General features: G+C 54.0%; 1 protein-coding gene across 1 annotated transcript in view; it reads right to left on the reverse strand.

Annotated features, from left to right (window-relative positions):
- The window catches only part of TCERG1L (transcription elongation regulator 1 like), a 174,037-nt gene that overhangs the window by 20,578 nt on the left and 127,335 nt on the right, over window positions 1-26,124 (reverse strand). Inside the window, exons 7-8 of the mRNA XM_057506491.1 lie at window positions 22,290-22,447; window positions 11,259-11,328 (exon numbers count right to left, since the gene is read on the reverse strand). Coding sequence (XP_057362474.1) covers window positions 11,259-11,328; window positions 22,290-22,447 — 228 coding nt within the window. The remainder of the gene's footprint in view (window positions 1-11,258; window positions 11,329-22,289; window positions 22,448-26,124) is intronic.

Raw genomic sequence — 26,124 nt, forward strand, 5'->3', positions numbered from 1 at the left:
TGTGTTGGCATCACTATAGGGCTGGCATGCCCAGCAGTCCAGGCCAGGCCCATGGGCTGGTAGCCCCAGGCCACGGTCAGCTGGGTCTTCGGGACACAGCCCTTCCTGCAGGGACAGTCCTGGTAGAAGGACCACGTGCATCGCCAGGTCTCCATCTTCCACCTATGCATCATCGCTGTCACACCTCTGCGCCTTCCACACTTGCCCGTCATGGCCCTTGTCCACCCCCAAGCCCCGGGTGGGCTCCTATCTGGTCATCTGGCCACCTGGCCATCCTCCCAGAGGTCGGGCCCACCCCGTGGGATGGAGCTGTTTCCTCCCACGTGCTCACAGAGCAGTGTCCCTGCGGCAGGCAGGCCCTTCTGTCAGAGTCACTTCTGGGCCTGCGCCGGGTGGGTCCCCTGGGCAGTGTCGGGGCTTGTCATTGCTGGTCCCAGGCAGTGTGCCTGGGGCCCGTGAGGCGGTGAACAAATGCTGGCTGACTTAGGTTCTGTGGTTGAATTTGCTCCTTGTGATTTCCCTGGAGACACGTTCCGCGCTGTGGCTCTTCAGGTTCTGCCTTCTACAAACAGGCGGCTGGTCTCTGCTCCCTTCCCGTGCCCCCACCCCCGCCTGGGCCACAGAACGGTGCCCTTCTGAGCGACTCTGACTGTCTCTGGGAAGTAACTGACACATTTTTGTACGCCTTCTGAATGTGCGGCTGTTCTCACTGCGGAGAGTTGTCAAAGAACTTCATGAAACGAGATTGTTTTTGTAAAGGTCCTACGGCCTGGTGCTCACTGCTCCGTGCAGTGCCTCGCCATCACTGTCCCCCTGGATTTCCCCTGGCCTCTTCAAGCCCACATGCTCCATCCTCAAAATGGGAAGAAGGGGCAGGCGATGGAGGGGAGGCAGGGAGAATCTACTTGCAGGGAGCGTGTCAGAGGCAGTGGTGGGTGTGGATCGAAGGTGCGGCCCGGGCAGACTTGCCCTGGAACCCGGACCTCCACGCTGACGTGCTGCATGTTGCCAGGCAATCCCATCATTTCCCTGAGTCCCTGCTGCTCCCATTGGTACAGCTGGACTGGACAGTAGCACTTGCCATTCAAGATTAGTTTGCAAGAATGAGTTGAAGTAACAAGGACACCTGATCTTTTTTGGCCACTCTGTCGAACCCTTTCCTCCTACTTTACAAACATTGCCTTATTTGGTCCTTACGGCAACCCTATGGGGTGGCCAAGGTCATAATCCTCATTTTACAGATGGGAACACTGAGATGATGCATATAAAGTACTCAGCACAGTGGCTGGTCTGTAAGTAGTACTGATGATGGGGATGGTGGTGGTGGTAGTGATGGTGGTGGTGATGGTGATGGTGGTGACAGGGATGATGGTGGTGATGGGGATGGTAGTGATGGGGACGGTGGTGATGGTAGTGATGGTGATGGTGGTGACGGGGTGGTGGTGGTGGTTATGGTGGTAATGGGGACGGTGGTGACAGGGATGGTGGTGGTGGTGGTGACAGGGATGGTGGTTATGGTGGTGATGGAGATGGTGGTGGTGACTGGGGTGGTGGTGGTGGTGACAGTGATGGTGAATCCTCTCCGTCACGGTCTCCGGCAGCTTCTGACCATCCACAGCAACTCTCACCAGGCTGGGTTCTAGCCCTCTCTGATTAGTTGGGTGATGTCTCACCTTTCATTCGATTTAGTGGATTGGGAAAACCTGTTCTTTCCTCTGGGATTCATCATCAGAATACTGCCAGCCCATAACACTGGTGTTAGACACAAAATGAAATTCTGCAGAAATCAGAAATCAAACTTTCTGTGATTCTCTGCCTGGTGGGGCCTCAGACATTCTTTCTTATGTTTGTAACAAATGGTCATCAGTTGAGGCTGACTTTGAAAGATCTGTATTCTCTGGTTTTTAGCCTCGACACTGCAGTACAGAAGGGTGCCTCTGGCTGCTGTCAGATCGGCCTGTCCACCGTGTCCTGAGGGCCCAAGGGCCAGCACTGCCCTTCTCCTGCGGTGGCCTCCCCAGGATGGAGTCACAGCCACGGGCAGGATGCCGGCTGCGGGGCCTCAGCACTGGCCCCGAGCAGGAGAGGCCAAGGAGCCACGGGGATGTGTGGGAACAGCTGCCCCCCACCTGATGCAGCAGCACCGCGGCCCAGTGTGCAGAGATGCGGCTGCAGGACGGGAAGAGCTGTGACGTCTGCCTGGAAGAGCAGGACCTGAGCCCTGGAATCTCGGCTGCCTGTCCCCTGGCCTTGCTGCTCCCTCGCCCTGACTGATCGCTGACCACCTGGCCTACCTCCTCATGCCCGCTGCTGCTCTGCCCTCCTTACCCCTGCTGGTTTTGCCCTGAAACTGCCCTCTGAAGCCACCTGCCAAGGAGAGGGCCTGGAGATTACCAAAGCCACGTGTAGCTCCGCTGGGCCGTGCAGAACCCCTCTGTGGCAGGGTGATCACATTCATCCTTCCTTTCTGTCCCCATGGTCATGGCATGCCAGCTATGTGCCAGGAACTGTCTGGGTGGAGGGGACAGAACAGGAAGCAGCTGGACTGTGGGGTCAGGAACTACACTGTCCTGGACCTCGGACCACGCTGGTGGCCTAGCTAGCAGGGCCTTCAGAGGGACTGAAGGGTCTGCCAGCTGCAGATTTATCTGTCAGGCCAGAGGCCACCCTGGTGTCACAGAGGCCACAGTTCCTTCAGCAGTGATGTACCTGCTGAAAGCTGATTTGCTGTGACAGTGATGGCCTCATCTGGGCCATTGTGGAGCTCAGTGGGCCCGGAGCTTGGACTCTGGAGTCTCCAGGAGGCCATCATGGCTGTGAAAGGGCAGCATGCACGGGAGCACCCGCCTCACGCCACAGCTCTGGGAGGTGCTGCCTCACCTTGGCCGGGTCTGAAGCAACTCCAGCACTCAGGTGGCCTCTGAGCACCTGTATTTCCACACCGGTAACGATGCGGTCCCATCTGTGTGCACGCGGGTGGCCTCCCAGTGGGGACCCGTTGCCCACAGAGCAGCGGCGGGGCTGGCAGCCGTGCCAGCAGCCAGTTGCACCACTCCCTGCAGGCAGCTCCCCAGCTGTGTTCGTGAGGTCACCCTGTGCACAGTCCCGAGTGTGCAAGGGAGTGAGGACCTGGCTGGGGTGGCCCTGAGGCCCGATGCAGCTCACAGAGGCTGCCGAGTCACTTGTATCATAACCCAGAACCCAAACCACCCACCTGCCTCTACTTGCTGCTCCAGGTACCACTTCAGGGGACATGGAGGAAAGGTTTGGCCCAGTCACATGCATCTTAGGACATAAGACATTCTGACTTAAGGCAAAACCAACCTCATGATGCTAAAAAAAGCAAAGGCAGAGGTAAGTTTTTTAGTCTCCCCAAACCCTCACACAGAAGCAGACAGAGCTGCTAGGCTAACAGAGCACAAAGCCCACAGTCTTTGCAGGCTAAGAGGGGTGGCGTCTCCAAGAACTCATGCTGTGAATGCGTACAGGCAGCCCACGGGTACCAGTGGACCCCTGGGGCAGCGGCAACCACCCGCGGAAGCAGAGACACGGCCGGGGCATGTGCCAAGGCCCTGAGCCCGGTAAGCCTGGGCTGAGAGGTGGCCGCCGGGCACAGCTTCTGAGCAGGCTGGCTGTGGGTGTCTGCTGAAGCTGAAGAGGCCTTCTGGGCTCCAAGCATCAGAGGAGTCAAGGTGGCCCAGGGGTTAGTCAGGTGGGTGGCTGGGCCTATGAGCTACAGTGGAGCCGAGAAGCCAGGAGCCACACTGGGCCACCACCCTTGTCAGCACATCATTTAAACTCAAACTACAGAAGACGGTCACAGCTGAATCCCATGCAGAGTCCGTAAGAGAATGATGGAACAGTGCACAGAATAAGGGTCCCCTACAGCGAGCAAAGGACAGCCTGAGATTCTGATGAAAATGTTAACCCACTATTTGAAAATGAGCTAAAGCTTTCAAAGAAAATGTCAGATGCTACAAAGTAACAGTGTATATCCAAACAAATTCAAGAGGGGGAAAAGGATGTCGGGCCAAAGAAAGATTGGGGAAGACATCTGAGTGATCCAGGAAATTGGAAACACAGGAAAAAAACTTTAGAAATGAGAAATAAACCCAGAAGTGGGCAAATGTGAACAGAATAATACAGATCATGCCTGAAGGCTAACAGAAGGCAGGAGGAGGAGGAGAAATCAAAGGGCAGCGGGGAAGGCATAAAGGGAGGCGTGAGGGAAGGACGCCGCAGGGGGCAGAGGGCCGGCCAGTGCCTCGGCGTCGCCAGGAAGGGGACGCGACGCGATGAAATGGAATAAATACTACAAAATAATTCAAGGAAAATCTCCTTACGTAAAAAAAGATGTTCACCTACATTTTGAAAAGGTACACCTCATAGCCGGGACAGTTAACCACGCTTTACCAAGACACAGATACACTCTTGGCCTTAAGTGGACTGAAACACATCAACGATGCTTAAATCCAGGAATTCATAAGGAAGGCATCACCTTTCGAAAATCCTAGAGAACAAACACATCATTTTGAAAATCAGTGTGAAAGGGAAAGAATCAGGTGTAGGTCCTGTGTTTTCTGCCTGAACTACACCTCAAGGGAACCAAACAGTCTATGAGGATGTTTCTCTTTATAAAAGTAGTCAAGCTAATAAATGCAAATATAATGATAGAATTAAAATATTAGCATTTAAGAGTCCTTAAAGAAAAGTAATGGGTCTAAGCAAATCACCTGCTCATATCATAAGACAGAACGAGACACGATATGCCTCTCCATGGCAGGGAGGCAACCCCACGGTGAAGTATTCTTGCCAAAATGCCAAGCAAACCTGAATGGGATGCAGCCTGTAGATGGGACTGAGGATTTACAGGAGCACAGGGGACAGAGGCAGGGGATTCCGGACACCACAGGACTCCATGACACACAGCCAGACTTTGGGAGGGGATTCTGACTTTAAAAACAAGTGAAAAAAGAACCTGGGATGGGAGAGGAGAAATCCACAGACTGAAATAACATTCCACAGAGTATGCCGACTGAATGTGGATAGCAATTTGAAAAATAAAATTGTAAGAGGAAATAGACCATACTAAACCAGGAAATTGGAACAATGTCTGGGAGGCTATTTGATAACATCAAGGAATAAATTAAACAATAATAAAACAAAAATAACTTTTTTTTTGGTGTGGTATGTGTGGTTATTTTTTTAAATCCTAATATTTTAGTCGTGTATCCTGAAATATTTACAAATTAATTTTCTGGGATATCTGGGGTTTGTTTCAAAATAATCTGAGTGCGGGTTGGGGCACGGGCCAGAGATGGATGGTTTTGGCCTTGAGCCAACTGCTAGAGCCGGGCAACGTACCAGGGGCTAAGCATGCAGTTCCGGTTTTACACTGAGCTTTCTTCCATTACAAAGTTAACAGCAGGTAAACGAACTACGGCTTTGGTGGAATACAGGGTCCTTTTCACTGGCGGGGACTTTCTCAGCATGGTGACAGCCAGAGGCATGCAGTCGGGGCCATGAAAGCCGTCTTCCCTCCTATCCTGGTTAAGACTTTTTCCTTCCTGGAATTCATCCCAACTTGGAACTTATGACTCTGTTTTTCCCTCTATAATCCATCCCCACGGGCTTCCCCTGTCCAGACAGCAAATCTCTGCCCTGGTCCCTCCTCTTCAGCACAAACACCTCTGTCCCCCCATCACTGTAGACACAGATGTCACCCTTCCGTCCCTGGAACCCCGTCCACCTCCTGGTTCAAGCCGAGCTTTCTTTACGAGGAGTGAAGAGACTGACCGGCGTTGACCTGTTAGTTCTCCCAGGCAGGGTCTTCTCCTTGGGAGACAGGCGACATCACCCGAGTGCTGACACACACCTCCGAGGGTCTACAGGGGGAGCCCACGTCTCGATAATGAGTCTGCTGAAGGCGGTGGTAGGTTGGTGTGAGACATGCTCCCCACTCAGCGATGTCTCCCTGTCTCCCAGGGTGACATGCATCAAACCTCTGGCAAATGATAATCGTGAGTAAAGAAGGACTAACGTGAATAAATGGAAGATTGCAGAGGACAGGGCTGCTCTGCACAGGGGCAGGCAGGCCACATCAGTGGGTGCACACTGTCCACCTCATTTGCTCTCAGGCGGACCTGCACAGAAGTCTGGAGACTCACAGAGCACATTCCTCCTTGGAAAGCTGCCCTGACCCAGGGCTCTGCAGTGTGAGTGGCCACCTCCAGGTTTCTGAGGGTCCGTCGCTGCAGCTGGGGAGACGCTGGGGTTAGGGCTCTCCACAGCGCAGCCTCCTTGGGCCCACGGTCAGTGGGAAGGAAAGGGCTCTGCAAAGGGGAAACTCCCCAGTTCCCTGTAAAAGGGTTAAACCCAAGTCAGAGTTTCAAAGAAGAGTTGGAAATAAAACTGCATTTTGACACCAAAGACCATCTCTGCGGAGAGTTTGGCTTTCACTTCTTCAGAGCACAGGCAGGGACCGGACAGCCCCCGATGGGAGGGAGGTGCACATGGTCCTCTGGAGCTGGGAAGGCCCCCAGGCTCCCCACAAACCACGGCATTAAAGGGCCCCTGATGCCAGAAGATTCTGCAACAGGCCCCTCCCCTCATGTAGGAGGACAGACCCACCTTGGACATTGCGGTTTCAGCCCAGAGTTCACACGCCTGCCGACAGCACAGAGGCCCCCAGGGCTGCCTGCCAGCCCCCTCGCACTGGCTGTGTGCAGCGGCGGCTGAGTGCCACACGCTTACTGAAAATGGAGTGAAGTAACAGGCTGAATGGTCGAAAAAGAAACCAGTGGGGAAAACTCCAAGGCCAAGCGCCCCAGGACCAAGTCTAGGCTGGCCTCCCGGAGGCTGGATTTTAGCAGGAGTGAGAACTTCATGGCAGCTGGGGACTGACCCTGCCCGCTCACCCAGACTCACAGGCAGTGCCCGCCATGCCTGCGGACAGCTTGGGGGGATGTGTGGGTCTCCTGAGGAATGCTCATTTCTGGTCTCCCCTCAGGAATCATGTTTGTAATCCTTTTTGAAGAGAAAATCAATGTCAAGGTGTATCCAGATTTCAGCGTAAAAGACAGGCAGAGCCCACGACACACTGGTGCCCGCGCACCAGCCTCCTCACAGGTAGGTGCCACCAGGCATCCTGTAGGGGCCCTGACGGGGTACAGCCCAGACCCAGAACCATTTACAAAATGACAGGCCTCTGCAGAAAACCCGCTGAGCAGCCACAACAGGAATCATGTGCAAAGAATGACCTCAAAGATGTGCAGATGTTAATAGTTTGGTTTTCAGGCATGTCAGAGACCACGAGGCGATGTGCCGTCCTCCCCGATGGAGCCCCGAGGAGAGGCGGAGCCTGACCCTGGACTGCAGCCTGTTCCCTCGCTATCTAGGGACAAATCAAAGATGGGAGTTGAGGGCAACCTCAAGTCAGAGCCCCTATACTCTACAGCACTCCTTTATAGCGCTTCCAAAAAGCGATGCTCTCTCTCTTTCCCCATAGCCAATTTTGGGGGATTCTAAAAAGGAGTCCCTCCCATATTCTGTGTGGGACAGTGGCAGGGCGTGCTGGCTGCTGCTTGCCGCACGCACTCACTGCCCCTGGTTGGCCTTGGCACCAGGGCCCGCGGCTTTCTGACTGTGAGGAGAGTCTCCTTCCCTTGTCCACAGCTGGCTCTGTCCAGGTGAGGCCTTGGCCTGGGGACAGCCTCTGGGGTAGCGGCTGCAAAGCCTCCAGGCATTAAGTTGGTTTTGCGTTTTGTCTTTTGGATGGTGGTGGTCTTCCCTGGCTCCAGATGGGTGCTCCCTGCCCTAGGTTGCCTTGGTGGGGTGCAGAAGGGCACGTAGACAGATCACTGCTGCATGGCTCTGCAGAAGGCACCTCCGAGCCATGCATGTATGGGGCAGGGATGAGTGCGCCCTCCTCAGTGACCCCAGAGTCCTCAGGGTCCCAGGCTGTGCCAGGGGCGTGCCCTGGATGTGCCTTGGCCACCTCTGTTTGCCGCCAGGAGAATGACGCCCAAAGGGTACTGGTTGCTGATTTTAAGCCAAAGCTGAACATGCCCCAGAAACACTGCTTGGCATTAAGGTTTTAGGGTACAAGGTCACCTTTATATATAACTTATATTCAAAGCCACCAATTGGGTAGTCCCCAAATCTGTAAACTTATAAATAAACAATATTCCAAGCCAAGAGATTTCTTTTGGTCACCCACAGTACAAGAAATGTATGCCGAATGTCATGGAAACATGAACATTTCCAAAGCTGTGGGGCCACTGATAACCGAAAACGCAGCAGAGCAATTTTACTCGTTCATGCTGCGAAAGCCATTCAGTTACAGGAATCCCAGGTTTTTCCACTGGCAAAAGCAGGCACCTCACGAAGGAGCTAGAAGTCGCATACCAGCAGCGTCTTCTCTGATGTGTTTTGTGGACAATGTCATTCTGATTTTTTAAACGAAATGGCACACACACTTCTGCTGAATCCTTAAAATAATTCAATTCAATTATTTGAAATCAATCTTACATTCTTAAAATAGCACACTGGAAAAGCAGGTCTAAGCTACAAAAAGACTTACACATCAGGAACTGGCAGAATGGGCATCACACAAACGGGTAAGCAAACTGCCAATTTCTGGTCTCAGGAAAGACATGTGGTCATGCAACACAAAAGCATTCCATTAAATAGTAAATAACAAGCTATTTGAGACCACACTCACCAGGTCATTAAAAATATTTAGTAAGCTAAAAGCGTGTCACTATGACATATTCGTCTTCCTACAGACCTGAATAATTTGCACAACTGATTTAATCCCATCTGTGTAAGAATGTGCAAAATACATAAGAAATGGGAGAAGTGGAGAGCAACATCACAAATATTCCCTTATTTCTTAAATGGAATAATATGGCTGCTGCTGATCACAGGAAGATTTTAACAGCTTCTTGATGAAGAAAAATTATTTACATAAAAAATGTAGGTCAAAATGGACTGATTTCAGCATGGTCTCAGAGGCCTGCTCTCTAACTAGGTAAGTCAGAATCCACTAAATAAAAGTCCACTAAATAAAAGTTCACGGAAGCAGTTAGGAGCTCAAGGAGTCCTTGGACTTACTGACAGTGGCCTTCCCAAAGACAGACAAAATGCCAAGATGCCGCTGGCGGTCTGACCAGCCTGGGGGCATCGCTCTGAGCCAGGGACCTGCAGGTGGGTGCCGCAGATGGAGTCTGGGCAGAGCTCAGGGCCTGCTCAGGGTAGGGCTTTCACACAGAACAGGCCCAGATTATGTAAACTGGCTCACAAATGACTGAGCAGGACTGAGGGAGTATTTTAGACCGTGAGTCCAGCCACACAGTCCATCTGAGGCACTCTCCTCCCGGACCCCAGCGAGAGAATGGGGCCACGCACGACAGCTGTGCCAGAATGTGGAGGGATGCCCGGGGTGCAGAGCCTTCCCTACACACAGCATCTGCAGGGTGGGAAGGGACTGGAAACATACAATCGCCAAAACCCTAGCAGCGTCATGCAAAACCTCCATGTCTGTTCCCACATTAGTGTTCAGTCATGAAAGTCGTTCAGGTGATTAGAAACGAAATTAATGTGTTGACGTTCCTTAAACGCCAACTGTTCAGAATTCAAGGCTGGTCCCACAGGAAAGCGAATGAAATGGGCCGAGGTGGGCAGATGTCCCAGCTGCTCTGTATCCCCTTGAGGTTTTCCTCCCACACAAATCCAAAATTCACCACATCCTGGCTAGATTTCCATTTCTTCTCCTTCCTCAGGAAGCCCGTCTGTCTTTTAAGTCTGTATGTATCTGAAGACCAACAGAGGCGGGCTTAGCTGACCTCCATGGTGGGAACATAGGAATGGAGAGGCACCACTTCATCCCTTTCCCGAAACCCAGGGCCTGAGCCCTCCCACCAGTGGCACTCCGCGTCCGCCCTTGGTGGCCCTGCCCAGTGTCCTCTGACGCCCCAAAGCGACTCCCTAAAGAGAATATTTGCTGCTGAGCAAATATGCCTGGTGAGCAAAATAACCTCTTGAGGGACTGCATCATGGGAAAGCCCCAAAGGTGTTAAAATGACAAGACAAGGAGCCGCCCGGTGCCAGCCCCGCAGGTCTGTGGCTGTCGGGCAGCTGCCAGAGATGGGGGCCCACTCTGACCCCTCCTGTCAGGCACTTACTGGCCAGGCCCTTGCTCCCCACCTCGCCCCTTCGCTCCTCCCACTGCTGGGAGTCATGTGGTGAGGGCTGCAGGGGCGGCATGGGCACAGGCTCTGAGCACGATGGCAGCTCCTACATCACTGGGAACATTCTTTACTGCAAGGCCTCCCTTCCTCTAGGGCCCATCGGCTTAGGAGAACAAGCACACCTTCTTGACAATGCGTGCTGCAGGCCTAGGTGTCCCGCGGAGGCACCAATAAGGGGCAGCCGGCACAGGAGGGAGTCACTGCCCACCCGGGTGAGGCTGGTTCTGCCGGGACGTTGGGCACCACCCGAGTTAAGGCAGCAGCCTGGGCGGCTCCCCCAACCCTCCCCTGCCAGCTACGTCCTGCCTCCCGCCTCCTGCCTCCCCTTCCCGGGAGCTTCAACACAGACCCCCGAGGTGCCCTTGTGTAGAACTGAGGAGGACAGGGACCACAGAGCAGGCCTGAGAGAGGGGTGGGGGTGCTAAACGGGAGGGAGTCATTCCCTGGCTGGGAAGAAAGGGCGGGCTTCCCATCCAGGCGTGCAGCCAGCCACAGCCAGACGGCGGGTGACAAGCACTCGTGGTGGAGAGCTTTGCACCCGCCCCATCCCTTCAGTTTTTACTCCAGCTGCAAGGGGAAACTTCTGCAACTTCTTTGGCAGGTGAGAAGGTGAGGTCAGGGTTGAGTTACTCTGCCCAAAGTCACAAAGCAAGGACAGAACTGGAACTCCCACCCAGAGCTGCAGACCGCAAGCCCACCTGCTTATCCCGTGCAGCACAACCCGGTGCCTGCCAGGCTCTGTTGGCTCTGCACAGCTGCGGGGGCCAGGGTCACCAGGGTGCACTCTGTCCAGTGTCAGAGGCACCCAGAGCCACCGAGACACCTGCCTACGGAGACGCAGGCACGCAGAGCAGTCACAAGCTGGAGCCTGAGACCTCCCTCCTATCCTCTGTTCAGGGGTTGAATCATTCTATTTGCTCAGTGAATAGTCAAAACAACCCCCTTTCCTTCTACCCCGCCCAGTTGCCCACCAGGGAAAACGCGTGAGGACAGGACATCGCCACCTACCGATTCCTCTTGGTTTTCATGGTTTGGTCCTCCCTGCCATCTTCAGAACTTGATCCATCGCTGAGCTCAGCTGAAAGAAGATGGAGTTAGCATGTTGGAGAGTCAACGCTCGCCGCTTTGGAACGCCAGCAGCAAGCACTGGGTTGCAAGCAGACTCATCTGGAGACTAAGGACACAGACTCCCTGAGAGATGATACCAAACCCTACACCCGGCTTCCTCTTGGTTCACTCCTTTTATGTTTTGGCAGGAGAGAAATCTGATTTTCTTTTGGGCAGAGAAGCCTCAGCTAACCACTGTCCCTTCAGAGGCTGCCAGATCTTCCAGGGGGCTGGAGGATGGGGAACCAAAGGTGGCTGTCACCTGACCCCCTCCACCCGGGAGCCAGGCCCAGGGCCAGCCCCCTACTTCACACCCGCCTCTGCACTAGTGTGTGCAAAACGAGAGACCAGGTACCCCCATGTCCCCTGCACACAGCCCACACTCACAGCGACCACGTCTACTTCAAAATGCCAAATTCACCTTGAAGACAGGCCCCCCTTCTGTCCTGAAGAGGTCGGCCCTGTAAATGTTTGAAAAGCTTTTGGAATGAGAAAGTAAAAAGGTGCTTTGGTGTCTCACTTCTGTCTCTGAAACGGAAAGTGGAGAAGTGGCTAGAAAGCCGGCTTTGAAGCATCACTGCTTCAGTCCTGGCAGCCTCAATGGCATCCAAGCGCTCCCCGGTCCGCAGTGGCCTTCTCACCGGTTCTCATCCTGCGTCCCCCACCACCGTGTCCACCCCACCCGGAAACCTCTTCCTCACTATCACGTCCCGTGTGGGGGAGGAGCGGGGCCTGGGCTCCGAGGTGGTCAGAGGCCGGAAGGTTCCGGCTGGCCCCGGACCCCTGCACCCTGGCTCTCGCAGCCTCATCCTCCCAGCACGGCCCGTCCAGCACACCAGCAGGGGCAGCGAGGCCTCCTGAGCCAGACCAGGAGCAGGCCAGCCAGCCCCGTGCCCTTGGCACGCCCGCCATGTGTGGGAAGAGGCTCAGGGACCGGCCCCATCAGGAATGCGGAGGGGCAGGAACAGTTGCTTTAGGGTGTGAGGGGGAGGGAAGATATCCAGGATGCCCCAGAGGAAGACCAAGGAGCAGGCCAGCTGTCTGGGCTCTGGGACAGGCTGCCTCCACCCGGACACTGAGGACGGGCGGGCTGTCTGCGGGCCGTCCTGCCCACCACCTCCCTCCTCTCCACACACCAGATGCCCCGAGCAGAGCCCCGTTCCAGCTGTGACACCACAGATGTCTCCAGAAATTGCCAAATATCCCCAGAGGCACAACCAGATGTCTTGAGAAAAGACCGCGTGTGACAGCCGAGCTGATGTGGGAGTGGGGTTCATCTGCACTCCCCACTCTTCCCACACATGCCCTTGCAGAGTGCCAACATCCCTTCTGTGCTGGTCACCCTAGGAGGTGCACTGCCGCCCCTGCCTGCCTCCCCACCTCCTGGCCTCTCCACCCCAAGGTCTCACAGGCACCCTGCTCAGCACAAGCGACCTGGATCGGCGCTGGCCATTTCCGCCTCCATGCCCACCGGCATCCCTCTACGTGAGAGTACGGGACTTGCTGTCAGGGCCCCCTGGTCCCCACTCCTCCGCACACGGGATCTGCTTCGGCTCCCGCACACCAGCTGTCCCCCTTCCTGCCCGCACCTCGGGCTGTGAGAAGTCTCCCCAGGCATGCTCCTCGCGGGCATGCTGAAGGGCTGATGCCCTAGCTAGTTGGTAGAAACAGGCTGTTTGTCACCTGCTTGTCTTTTAGGCAGAGAAGATGGGGGTGTGACACGGAGCAGCAGACGTACAACCAAGGCACCGAAAGAGGGGTGGAGAGGGCAGTCCCTTCCTGCGCCCCCCAGAGCACAGAGCAGGGAACTCAAGGGTAGGTGTGAAAAATAATAATGATTAAAAAAAAATTAGTTCATTCTATTATAAATAGTTTTTTTAAAATACATTTTTGTTTGTTTTTGAATAATCTCATCATGCATAATGCCTTCCTAATCAAGATACAAAATTCAGAAGCCATAAAGGAAATATTTATAAATTTAACTGCCTTTAATAATGTGAATCCAGAGGACCATCAGGCAAAATGGTGGAAGAGGGAGGGGGCCCTCGGGGTCAGTCCCAGGAGGCAGCCCTCGGGGTCAGTCCCAGGAGGGGGCCCTCGGGGTCAGTCCCAGGAGGTGTCCCTCGGGGTCAGTCCCAGGAGGGGTCCCTCGGGGTCAGTCCCAGGAGGCAGCCCTCGGGGTCAGTCCCAGGAGGTGTCCCTCGGGGTCAGTCCCAGGAGGCAGCCCTCGGGGTCAGTCCCAGGAGGTGTCCCTCAGGGTCAGTCCCAGGAGGCGGCCCTCGGGGTCAGTCCCAGGAGGGGGCCCTCGGGGTCAGTCCCAGGAGGCGGCCCTCGGGGTCAGTCCCAGGAGGGGGCCCTCAGGGTCAGTCCCAGGAGGCGGCCCTCAGGGTCAGTCCCAGGAGGGGGCCCTCAGGGTCAGTCCCAACACCAGAACTGCCCCTGAGCGGGACAGGGAGGGGGATCCACTGCCTCAGAACTCGGTCAGGCTGCAGGCGCTCAGAGCAGCCAGGGGACGGACAGCGGCGGGGAATGGCTGCTGCCTCGACCACCACAGGGATGACGGGACACAGACCTCAGTGGCCATGCATGACGAGGTACACACACTTTTAAAATTGGTTTGAGAAAGTCACAAGGGGTGGCTCCAGTCCTCAACAAGCAGGAATCAGGAGTCCCTCTGGAGTGAGAATCATTTTTATATGTTGAAATACTCAGAAAATCCAGTTTTCAACAAGAAAATTATGAAGCAATAGGAGAGTATGCCCATTTCGCAAGAAAAAAGGAATTTGACAGTAACCATCACTGAGGAAGCCCACAATTAACTCAAAATGCAGGGCGCAGCTACACTTCAGAGCTAAAACTCTGAGACAGAAACACAGGGGGAATCTTCCTGACGCTGGCCTTGGGCGTGGCGTCTTAATTATGACACTAAACATGCAGGCAATAAAAGGAAAAAAAACCCAGATTAATTGGACTTCATAAAAATTAAAAACTTCTCCGCATCAAAGGATACTATCAATAGAGTGAAAAACACAGAATGGAAAAATGTTAGAAAATCCCATATCTGTTCAGGGTTAGTATCCAGAATACATATAAAACTTCTACCAAGCAACAACCGAAGCAAAAACAACCTTGTTAAAATCGGGGCAAAGGACTCGAATGAACATTTCTCCACGCAAGAAGACACGCAAACAGCCAAAAGGGCATGAAAGGCGCTCAGCACCTGAGTCATCAGGGGAATGGAGACAAAGCCCGCGAGGAGGTGCCGGCGCAGACACTGCGGTGGCAGCTATGATGGTCCTGGGGAAGCACAGGCACCGCGGAGGGTATGGAGCCCTCTGCATGGCGGGTGGGGTCGGGGGAACATGGTGTGGCTGCTGTGGAAAAGGCTTGGCCTCTCCTCAAAGAGACAAACACAGAATTACCACATGAGACAGAAATTCTACTCCTAGGCACACACACAAAATAATTTAAATGGACTCAAACAGGTCCCTGTACGCTGGCATTCATAAAAATAGCTAAAAAGTGGAGGTGACCAAAGTGTCCATCAATCAGATGACCAACTGCGGCCCATCCACACAATGGGGTGTCACTCAGCTCTGAGAAGGAAGGAAGCCTGTGCATGGGACCATGTGCCACTAGGATGCACAGCCCTGCAGCCAGTCAGCTAAGGGAGACCCACAGCCGCCTCCCTCCAGCATTGGGAGGAGGCCCACAGAGGCAGGAGGCAGGGTAGGGGCAGGGGGGTCCCATGGAGTCGGCATCACCCACAGAGTCTCTCTCGGGGGTGATGCAAAGTATTGGAAATAGCGGTGAAGGTCGTACATCATTGTGAAGGCAGTTAATGCCACTGAACTGTGCACTGAAAATGGTTAAAATGTCAAATTTCATGTTCTGTATATTTTACCAAGAGAAAAAAAAATCAAGATCAATTTGTTGTATGGAAAAAATGAATCAGAACACCGAGAGAAATGCTGGACTCGTGCTATGGCCAAAATGCTGGCGGCCTTCACTTACAAGAGTCCGTGGAATTCAGTAAGAAAGACAGAAACACTTAAAGCACTTCGCAGGAATACAAAACAAAACAAATGGCCATCCAACTTGTAAAAATGTTCGATTTCACCCAAAATTAAAAGAATGTTTAAAAAATAAAATTTTGATAACCTGTGGTGCTTATGAGGGTAAGCTGGTCAATCTTTTTAGAGAGAAATTTAAAATGTGTGTACCTTTTGAACAGGTAGTTCCAATAATACGAGTTTACACAATAGAAACATTTGTCGAGGCACCCCTAACATAAACATATGTGTACAAAGACGTTCTTGTCGCATCACGTGTGTTAGCACGAACAAACAAATGACCTTGAAGTCCTGGACAGAAAGGATCTCATGAAGTCACGGTGTAGCCGAGCCAGAGAGACAGAGAGAGAGACTGTGAGAGGCTCAGCACACGCCAGGATGGAAAGCTAGCCCGGGTGTGCACAAGCAGGTGCAGGACAGAAGTGCAGCACTTCAGCTCCTCAGGTGTTTTATCGACCTACCTACCTTCGGACACACACAAAAGCTGCATGTCTCCAAAAGGTATTGTTTCACACACTTGCCAGGAAAGGCATGTGTATATTACAAAGCAAGGCGGCAGGGCAGGTGGGCAGCTAGTTTAAGGTCTGTGTCTGTTGGTGAGCCAAATGTCTGTCTGCCTGACTGAAGTGGTTGGGCCTACTATGTGCAGCCCTCTTATGAAGGGAAGGTGCACTCTCTGGGCAAAACTTGCTGGAGAAGTTGGGGAGTGGAGTTTGGTGGGGAAGGTGTTTGCATTCAGAGGAGGCCACGGGACACAGCATGCACCCGAGTCCTGAGGCAGAAGGCAGAGGCGTCCGAGGACAGCAGCACACCCACTGTGATACTGTGATGTCACCGTAAGGCAGTGCTGGTGTCCGGGGAAGAGGCCCTGCTCCTCACCCAGGGGGTCTTGCTAATGGGCACTCAGATTCACCCATCCCATTTTCCACCTCTGCCCTCTGCTTCTTGGGGAGCAATATGCTTAACATGAGCTTTGTGGGGATGCGGGCAAACCACATGGCCTGAGATCATCTGAAAGTTCAGGGTGTCTGTGAACATCTGGCTGAGAAGACCCAGGGTGGGGCAAGTGACTTTCATCCCGCACAGAAGGTGCAAGCTACTCGCCAGAACAAGACATCAGAGCCTCTCCAAGACACCCCTCCAACCTGGTGACACTAAACTGCACAGCGGGGAGCTGGCCTGAGAAGGTGCTTTCAGAAGGCTAGGCGGGGGCTGCCTCTGGGAAGAGCAGAGTTCTCTGACTTCAGTGTCTACAAACAGTGAGCTGGGAAACATGCTTCATCAGGGCTCCTCAAGTCCTTAGTCGGTCCCAGGGCATCTGTCTACTGGGGCAGCGTGAGCCAAGCCATCCTCAGGTCTTAGGAACTGCACAGAGAGCCCCACGTGCTCTGCAGGAGATCCCTGGGCAAAAATCATCTGGGGCAGAGGCTGGCTGGACCACCCAGACCCCGCCATGGAACTGTGGTGCTGGCACAAAACGCAGCCCTCAGCAGGCTGTCGGCTCTGCTTGGTCAGAGCTAAGCACCCGGCGGCAGCCTCCACCTCCGATCTGACCTCTATAATGTGCCATGCAAACAGCAATCTCTGTGCTCACAGAAACCATGAGATATGCAACAGACAGACCATGCACTTTAAAGTTGTTTGCTCTGTTTAAGATCGGTTTTCTGAGCGACAAATTGGGAGTAATGAGCAACACAAAATACCCCCGAAGGGTGCCCAGGCTCCCAGGGAGGCCACTGTAAACTGACTGCCACAGAGCATCGTAGAGCCCCCCAGGGCCTGCACACCTGCTCCCTCCTCCCCAGCAGGGCTGCCCGGCCAATTCCACAAGTGCTCAACAGGCACCCTGCTTCCTGGGCTGGTTGGTAAGGGACGCCCTGGACAGAGACCTGCCTGCCCTCACCTGTCTCATGTTGGGTCATGTTACAGGGTGTGAAGGGGCAGCTTAGGAGACAAGTGTGCCAAGAGGAGATGCAGGCCGGGCCGCCAGGTGGTGCTCGGACGTGGGACACAGGGTCAGGGGTGCTCGGACGTGGGACACAGGGTCCCTCCTGGAGAGCCAGGCAGAGGAACTCTGCCTAGGGAGGGCCTCTCCTCAGCCTGAGTCTCTGGACGGATGATGCCCACCCCACTTTGGAAAACAGCCCTGCTGAGTGCCTGGCCACCTGGTCCCATTGTGACCTGGGCATCCGTGTACTCAGCCCCTGGGCAAACAGAGCTTGGGGAAGCTACCCTTTCATGAGTCACAGCTGTGTTTACTCATGGGGGCTTTACACCCTTCTTGGTGAGATGAACGTCATCATTAATGTACAGTGATATTGATAATGGTCTTGAATATAAATGATGAAAATATTTACAGAGCAACGGAAGCCAAGGGAACTTCGCGCCATGCCTATTACAGGGTGGGGACAAAAGAGGTCAAAGTGCGCGGCTGCCTGCCCCTGACTGTACTGTGTCAGGCACCAGCGAGGACACGCTATCCAGGAACTGATTCCTGTTGGATGCTCACAGCTCCCAGGAGGCCCGGGAGTCCGACCCACAGGGGAGCAAATCCCACCGGTCCCCCCACTTGAAAGAAGCATGGCCTTGGGCAAGTTAATGAGTCTCCTTTCTTCAGTTCCCTCTTGTAAAATGGGTGCACAGTGGGTTGCAGAATAACGTCCCCCAGAGAGGCCCCGGGGCTGTGTGAGGCCGCGTGGCACAGGCTGCTGGCCAGCTGGCCGCTAACTGGGGAGGGCATCATGGGTCTCCGTGGGCCCAGGACCCTGGAAAGCGCAGGAGAGCGATGAGCAGATGCTTCAGGGCTGGGTTTGCAGAAAGAGCAGGGCAGAGCCCAGGCAGCCGGGCCGCCTCTGGACGCTGGACGAGGTGGGGAAGCAGCTCCTTCCCCGGAGCCTCCAGGGCGGAGCCAGCCCCCAGCTCCACCAGGCCCAGGGAGACAGCGTCTGGCCGGCCGACCTCGGGACTGACCGACAACAAAATGGAGTTGTTTTAAATTTGTGGTAACTGTGATAATTTGTCACAAGCAACTCACACAGGCGGCGCCTACCTCAGGGGCTGTGGTGAGCATTCTGCATACCCCCCGATTTCCCCGGGTCCCCAGGACGCCCCCTCTGCCTTCTCACCTCCCCCGCCCCAGGCTGCTTGTCCTTGGCCTCGGGAGGCGCCACGGAGACCACAAGGCAGGAGAGGCCGGGGTTCCTTCCCCATCTGTCCCCTGCCACTTTTCCCCTCACTAGCCCACAGGCCCATCTCATCACCTCACCACTGTCACTTCCCACAGGAGGCGCCACCGTCCTGCAGGCACAGGGCTCCCCAAGGGAGCAGCTGCTGCGACAGCCTGGCTGCCAGGAGGCCTCGGCCCAGTTGCCGGAAGGCAGGACCTGGGTGCTACAGTGGCTGCATGAAAGGACCTGGCGTCTGCCGGGTGTGAGGAACGCATGTGAGTGTGGGCTGGAAGGAGCTCGCGGGGCCCGGAACAGCCAGTGAGCAGCGGCGGGGGCGAGGCCGGCGCTCCTCGGTCACTGCAGTTCAACAGGCGTTTATTCCCAGCTAATAGCACAGCTGCTAGAGCCGTGACAAACCTGGATGCGCTGCAAGGTAATTAGGAAATCGTTCAGGCCTTCGTCTGAGTCTCTCGGCAGTGCTGACAGAATCGAAAACGGGACTTTTCCTTATCTGCTGAGTGATGAGTGGCTCAGCACTTCTGATAGTTCTGACTCCCGCCCCCCAGAGCTGCCTGATGCTATCGGCTGCACCTCCACTCCTGCACCCTGACCCCAACACAGACACAGGCAGACATGCAAACACACACACACAGATACTACGTGCACGTACAGACACACATGCACCACATGGACATATAGGTACACACACACAGATACTACGTGCACATACAGACACACATGCACATGCACCACATGGACATATAGGTACACACACACACAGATACTACATGCACATACAGACACACATGCACATGCACCACATGGACATATAGGTACACACACACAGATACTACATGCACGTACAGACACACATGCACATACAGACACACACAGATACTACATGCATGTACAGACACATATGCACATGCACCACATGGACATACAGACACACACAGATACTACATGCACGTACACACATGCACATACACCACATCGACATATAGACACACACACACACCTCTAAACCTAACAGCAGTTAAATGTGGCAGCTATTTTACAAAATTCATTAATTTTGTTTGCCTCTTAAAAAATAATGGATATCAACTAGAATGCTTAATTGCTCCATTTCAGACTGGAAACAGGTATTAATATATTCAAATCCTTTATGACTCATAGGTGAACAAAACGTAAAAAACAAAATTCTCCACCAAGAACAATCTCTCTAGAGCTAGTTCTTAAAATAATTAGGGTCATATCATTCAATGAATCATGATGGATGAGAGGCCAGGGAAAATGCCACTTGCTGATGGCTGGAGGTCATCAACTCTGCCCACTAATCTCTAATTAATCTTCCAGAAACATCCCGGTCCCAGTTCTTCTGCTATAAACAGAAAATTCAGGTGGGCAGCTCTGGGAAACGAGAAGCGATGCACTAAACGTCCGCTCCACCCTGCAACAGGGGACGGGGAAAGGAGGTCATCTGCTTATCTTTAAAATTCAGGTCTTTAAAATATGGGTTTAAGAAAATCCCTTCCTCTTTTTGTAACAGGAAGCAGGTTAAAACTTGTTCTGTGACTGCTTGTAATTTTATCATCACACGTCTGCCCAGGCAGGGCAGTTAGGGCCGCCATGCTGCACTGATGGAGAATGAGACACTTGGATATATTAAAGCTAAAGTCTTCAAATACTTCTGGTTGTGTTTTTTAGGTTTAAGGCTCAATTCTTTACCTTTTAAGGATGAAATGAGATTCACGATCAGGGACCGAAATGGAATACTGATCTATGACCCAGTTAATTCAGATTCCTGTTGTTGAATTAATTCAACAAGGAAGTAGTGGATGGAGGTGCTCTAATGCCCTGCAGCTCCACGTAAGCAGACGGAAACTGAAGCCGGGAAATGCCTCAAGGTTATGCAACCAATCGAAACACTCAGGACAACCAATCACAGCCAGCCAGCTAAGCTTTAGCCAGTGAAGTAATTGCTTTTCTTTGCTTGCGCACCTTCTTAGTACGTCTTCCCTGGCTCCCAGCAGCAGAGCACCCTTAACCACTTCACTGCAAAGTCCAACCAGTCTTTGCTCAAATGAACTATTGGAATGTTTCCCATCCGTCAGTTCATCTTCAGTCCTATCCTTCAGCTACACTCCGTACAAGCCTGGAACTGACAGACGGCTCAGCGGGGACTTGCATGGACCCCTCTCTGTTTCTCTTCCATCTCGCTTGCTTTGGTCCAAGTGAGAGAAACATGAGGGCAACCATACCTGAGTGCTAATGAGGCCCTTTCTTTCTCATTCCTACCCGTGCTCTGGGGGAAAAAGGAAAGAAGCAGCACCCAGTTACCTACGGGAGAGCCAAGGGGAAGAAAGGAACAAGGGCTCTGCATCCTTTGCCTTTTATTAATCAGATAAAATTGCTGCTGTGATAAGCCGTGCAGTGATGTTTCTCACAAGGTCCATTGTCCTCACGACACTGGGCACCTTTCCTGTCCAGGGGTGGGGACCGTGGGAGACAGGCATTTTCAAGCCTCCTTGCAGCATCCAGACACCTTTCAATCAGAGGAAACAAAATCACGGCCCCGGCCCTCACTGTGCCCGAGTGTAGCCACACGCTTACAGATTCAGTTCAGTAAGGGCCTAGATCTCTTTTCTCTTCCCAGTTTCAGTGGATTCAAGCTCTCTGGAGAATATCCCTGTTAGCCTAAGTGAAATAAACATATCAAACCTGTCATTTCTCAATCTTAAAAAACTACTATCAGTTTTGCAAGAACATGTTTTCCACGTCTCTTAGCGCTGCTAAATATGTCGAGAAAACATGCAATGCCATGTTCTGACCCTCTGGTCAGATGCCTGTGGATCCCACTAAAGCATGGCCGCTGTCATCTTCTGATGGCCCTACATGACATGGAATCAGAAATAACACTGCAAACCCAATAAAACACCCCATAAAAATAAAAGAAAGACCCCCTCTGAAGGGGCCAAGATTCCGTTTCCTGGACTTTTGGCCGAGCATATGCATCTCACGCTGAGAGAGCTCCTGATCTTGTTTCCCCAGCGTGGCCACTACTGTTTACCCCACAGGATTCAGGGAGCTAATAAAAAGTGTATTACCCCTAATCAGAAAGAATCCTTTCTGCAAACACTAAACCTTCTGGCCTGACTCTGGGGAAGTAAGATTTATAGGCGTTGTGAGAACAGCTGCGTCCCTGCTGAGCGCCCCGTCCCTCCACGGCTCAGAGCCCTCTCCGGCCTCACGCGTGGGTTGCCTCGAATTCAAGCATCTACTCAAGTGAACAATGGATGGATGTCCTCCAAAGCTCTAAAACGGATGTGCCAAGTGGGACAGGAGACGCACCTGGTTCGTGCGGATCTTGTCTCTCAAGGGAAGTTCATTAGGCATTTGGAACCAAAAGTAACTGCTGGGCGATGACGATGCTGGGCAGGGAATTCCAAGAAGGCATGCGAGGCTTTCCCTGAGCTAACGACTTAACGCAACGGGGAAGGCCAGAGGTGACCCTTGGAAGGATTGATGTCTCTGCTGAAAATGCCACAGAAACCTAATTACTAAATTCTGAAATAGTGAACGCAATCCTTAAGTCAATTGCCACCATAACCAGTAAAAACATGCTTTCTTTTCACACTCCTTAGGAATATGGAGCTTGAACACTTAAAGGATGCAAAGAGCAGAGCTCTTACTCCTTGGTGACGCCTGCAGCTTGCGTTTGTGGGGCGGGTCTTCCAGGATCCTGTTGAGGTCCCCGCGGTTTTTCAGGTCCATGGGCTTCTCCCAGACAGACAACTGCATCGTTGGGTTGAAGAAGAAAACCCGGTCATCGCCCGTCCAGACCACACACCTGTTTGAGTTGAGAAACTCATCTGAGTTACCTTCAAACACATTTAGTTAAAAAACTAGTTGGCATGTGCCCTCACTCAAAAAGCCTTTGTGACCGAAATCTGCATGTTTGCAAAGGTTATTTATGTGAAGTATAAATAATAATGACCATGTCTGACTTTTTAGGATACTTTACAGATCTTTATCATTTATTGTCATCTGATTAACAGGCAGATAATATCTTGGCCCTCTTTTTGCCAAAAAGGACACCAAAGTTCAGCAAAGCCCACAGCTTGGCAGGGTGAGAAGAGGTTGGAGCCCCCCTGGAACACCACATGGCCTTTGGTCCCTCAGACCCTGAGTGCCCCGGGGCCCATCAGGGGCCAGTGCCCGGGAGCGGGGCCCTCAGCACACGTCCCTGGATGAGCAGCGCTCTGGCGGTGGGGGCTCCACGGCCCTGGAGGGGGCCTGTTCCATGGCGTGCTGCTCCCCAGCAGCAGAGACAGTGACTGGCAGCTCTGGTAAGCCAGGCCAACCCCTGCACCCTGGTTCATTTAGAGAAGAGCAGAAGAATTCAGCTTTGTGGCTTCATATGTAGGAATCTCACATCTCTGAAAGGCACAACATGCAATCATAAGAGCCCTTATCCATGGAAGTTTATCAGAACAGAGAAAAGATTAATAAGTGAAGAAAAGAAAAGCAAAAGGAGGAAGGAAAAGACCCCTCCAAGGGGTGTAGCGGCTCAGCGATGTGGAGACGCACATGGAGTATACATCTGGCCACACAGTGCCCCAGAGAACACAGCCAATCAAGGCCACCAGGCGGGCACTGAGCTTGTGCAGAGCATGAGCCACGTGTGGGCGCCAAAGCCCGGACGTCTCCCCCAGGCCAGGACTCTCGCCTGCCCGGCCCTCCGCCTCCCGCGGCAGCTCCCAAGGCCCTGACAGCTCCGGGGCCTCCTGGGCTCCTCAGGTGCCGGGGGAACAGCCAGAAAGCCTGATCGTGCTGGAACCCTCTGGGTACTGCCTCTTCTTGGAGGAGGACCTCTGACCAGGCCGGAGTGCACCTGCTGGACACTGCCCTGGCCCTGCTAGCCAGACACACAGGCTGTCAGTCTCCAGGATGGGTCCCGGCCAGCACAGGTCACTCTGCTTTGCACAGGGATAATCATTCCTACCTGCAAATTCCCCACTCCACCCAGCGCGCCACTCCCCACAGGCCACGCAAAGGGCTTGGGGGCTGAACCCCATGTTCTGAGAACTCTGGGTGGACCAGGACCCATCCCAGAAATGACGTTGAGATGGTCTTCAGATTTACTACCCTGGCCAGGCCAGGCTCATGGGGGTGGTCAGCAGAATGATGTCCCTTAAAAATGTCCACATCTTAATCCTCAGAACCTGTGAATTTGTGACCTTATGTGGCAGAGGGGCCTTTACAAACTGGAGTCAGCTAATATCTTAAGATGGGATTTTCCTGGATTGCCTCTGCAGGTCCCCTGTGGTCACAAGTGTCCTTAAAAGAGGAAGAGGGTGGCAAGAGGGTCAGAATTGGGCAGAAGTTCAGACAGAAGCAGCGGTCACACACACACAGGCACACACGGGGCACGGAGAGGGAGAGAGGCTGGAAGGAGGTGCACCGCCAGCCTTAGAGCTGAGGGAGTCGAGGAACATAGGCACCTCTCCAAGCGCCAGAGTCGAGGAGATTCTCTGAGCCTCAGAAGGGGTGCAGCCCTGCCCACACCTGGATTTCAGTCCCGTGAGGTCGCTGTGGGACGTCTGGCTTCCAAGACCATGAGACAGCCACTCTGGCTCTGCGTTTGGGTAGTCAGTGGGGTTCACCCTGTCTCTTCCAGTCCTGGGTGGCAGCATGAGGACCCAGCATCCAGCCGGCCATGACCCACACCCCGAGCATTGGGCCCCTGGGCATTGGCTGCCGCTGGTCTGCTCATCACAGATGGAAGGTAACCTTTCCTCTTGGAGGACATCCTCTCCAGGGCTAGATCTGCCCCCCTGACCTTCAAGTGACCTTGAGAGCTTGGCCTCATGCTTAGTGGCCTCAGCTCCATCCCTGTACAAGTGGAGCTGGAATGGAAATCTTTCCTCTAGCATCCCCCATGCCTCAGAGAAATGGAAGCAAGGCATGTGTCAGAGGCAGGATGGCAGGGGGCTGCCCAGGGAGTGCAGGGGAAGACTGGCAACCTGGCACAACGGTTGGCCCCTCCCCTGCCCCTAGTGAGCCCAGGCAGGAGATGCCTAGCCTCGGTGAGCCTGGCAGGAGGCTGTGTGCCCTTACAGAGCCAGGCTCGGCTGGCACGAGGAGTTTTACTGAGTACAAAGCTGAAGGTAATTGCGTCCTGCTGTAAATCACGCGCAGCTCCGCACTGCATGAGGCCTCCTGACAGAATCCGGGTCAGCAGGGACCCGAAGCCCCGCCAGAAGACCCGGCCCCTCCCTCCCACCCACGGTTCTGGGATGGAGAGCTTCCTGGTCTGAGGACGGCTCCCTGGCAACACTCGGCACTTATTCTCAGCACCCACTCAGCGGGCCTTGCTCCTGGGGGGCTGGGAGTGGGGGGCTTCATGGCTCCTGTCAGGAAGGCAGGCTCTGCTCCGGCTCTGACTGACCAGTGCTGCGGTGCACGTCAGAGAAGAGGCAGCTGACCACTAGCGGTGCAGGGGAAGCAGGTCCCGAGCAGACTCCTGCCACGGCTGTGTGCGCACACAGGTTGGTCGGCTGCTAATGGGCCAACAGCTTCCCAGGCAGGAAATCGTGCTGCCCAGGCCCCCCGCCCCCCCACCGTGACCTGGGATGGCACAGTCACCTGCAGCGTCCCCCCTGCGCTGCCCGATGTCCCCTCCTCTGGAAGCATGAAGGGAGGAAGCCAGCTGGGTGTGCAGGGGCCTGGAGACCAGCCTCCCTGCCTATGCAGGGCCTTCAGCAGTGAACCCACTGCCCAGGAAATCGGGGCCTCATTTTAAAGGAAGATGGGGGGAATAGGGTGCAGTCCCAGATGATCTCGTTAGTCCCTCTGAGTTTTATTTGCATCTCTTCTCCATCCTGATTTCCCCGTGCGGTGCCGGCCCCCATCACGGCCCCTGCGGTGCCTTCCTGTGGACCGCCCTCACCGGCAGGTGCACCCACCCCAGCTCCCCGGGCATGGCTGCCCTGGGCGCACCTGCTCCAGCTAATTGTGCTCAGCCAGTCACTGTCTCACCGGGGGCAGCCTGCAGCCCCGACCTGCCTGACTTGGGGTGAGGGTGGGATGGGTCATGGTCCCAGCCACCACAAGGCTCAGCTCCAGCTGAGACCACATCCTCTCTTGGCACCTGCCCTACTGCTGCCTCTCCCCTCCTGGAATTCACTCCTTAGTAACTCACAGGATCCGGATCCCTGCTGTGGGCACTGCTTCCAGGAAGCTGATCAGAAGTCCCAAAGGGGAGTCTTCCCAGACACTGTCCAGCAGTTGAGGTGGCTGGTGGTGTCTGTGCTGGGACCACCTGTTCCCACTGCCTTCCTCTTCCCTAAAAGACCTGCACTTGGGAATTTCAAAGCCAGGACCTGATCTCACCAAACAGACACTGTCACAGTGGCAACAATGCTCAGAGCTCACAGAGAAGCAGGCAGTTAAGTCACCCACTGATGTGGAAATGTCCTGGGGCGCGTAAATTCATCCCACAGCAGACACAGTATTTCACGGGAG

This window comes from Manis pentadactyla, chromosome 8 (genome assembly GCF_030020395.1).
Source record: "Manis pentadactyla isolate mManPen7 chromosome 8, mManPen7.hap1, whole genome shotgun sequence".
Taxonomy (NCBI): domain Eukaryota; kingdom Metazoa; phylum Chordata; class Mammalia; order Pholidota; family Manidae; genus Manis; species Manis pentadactyla.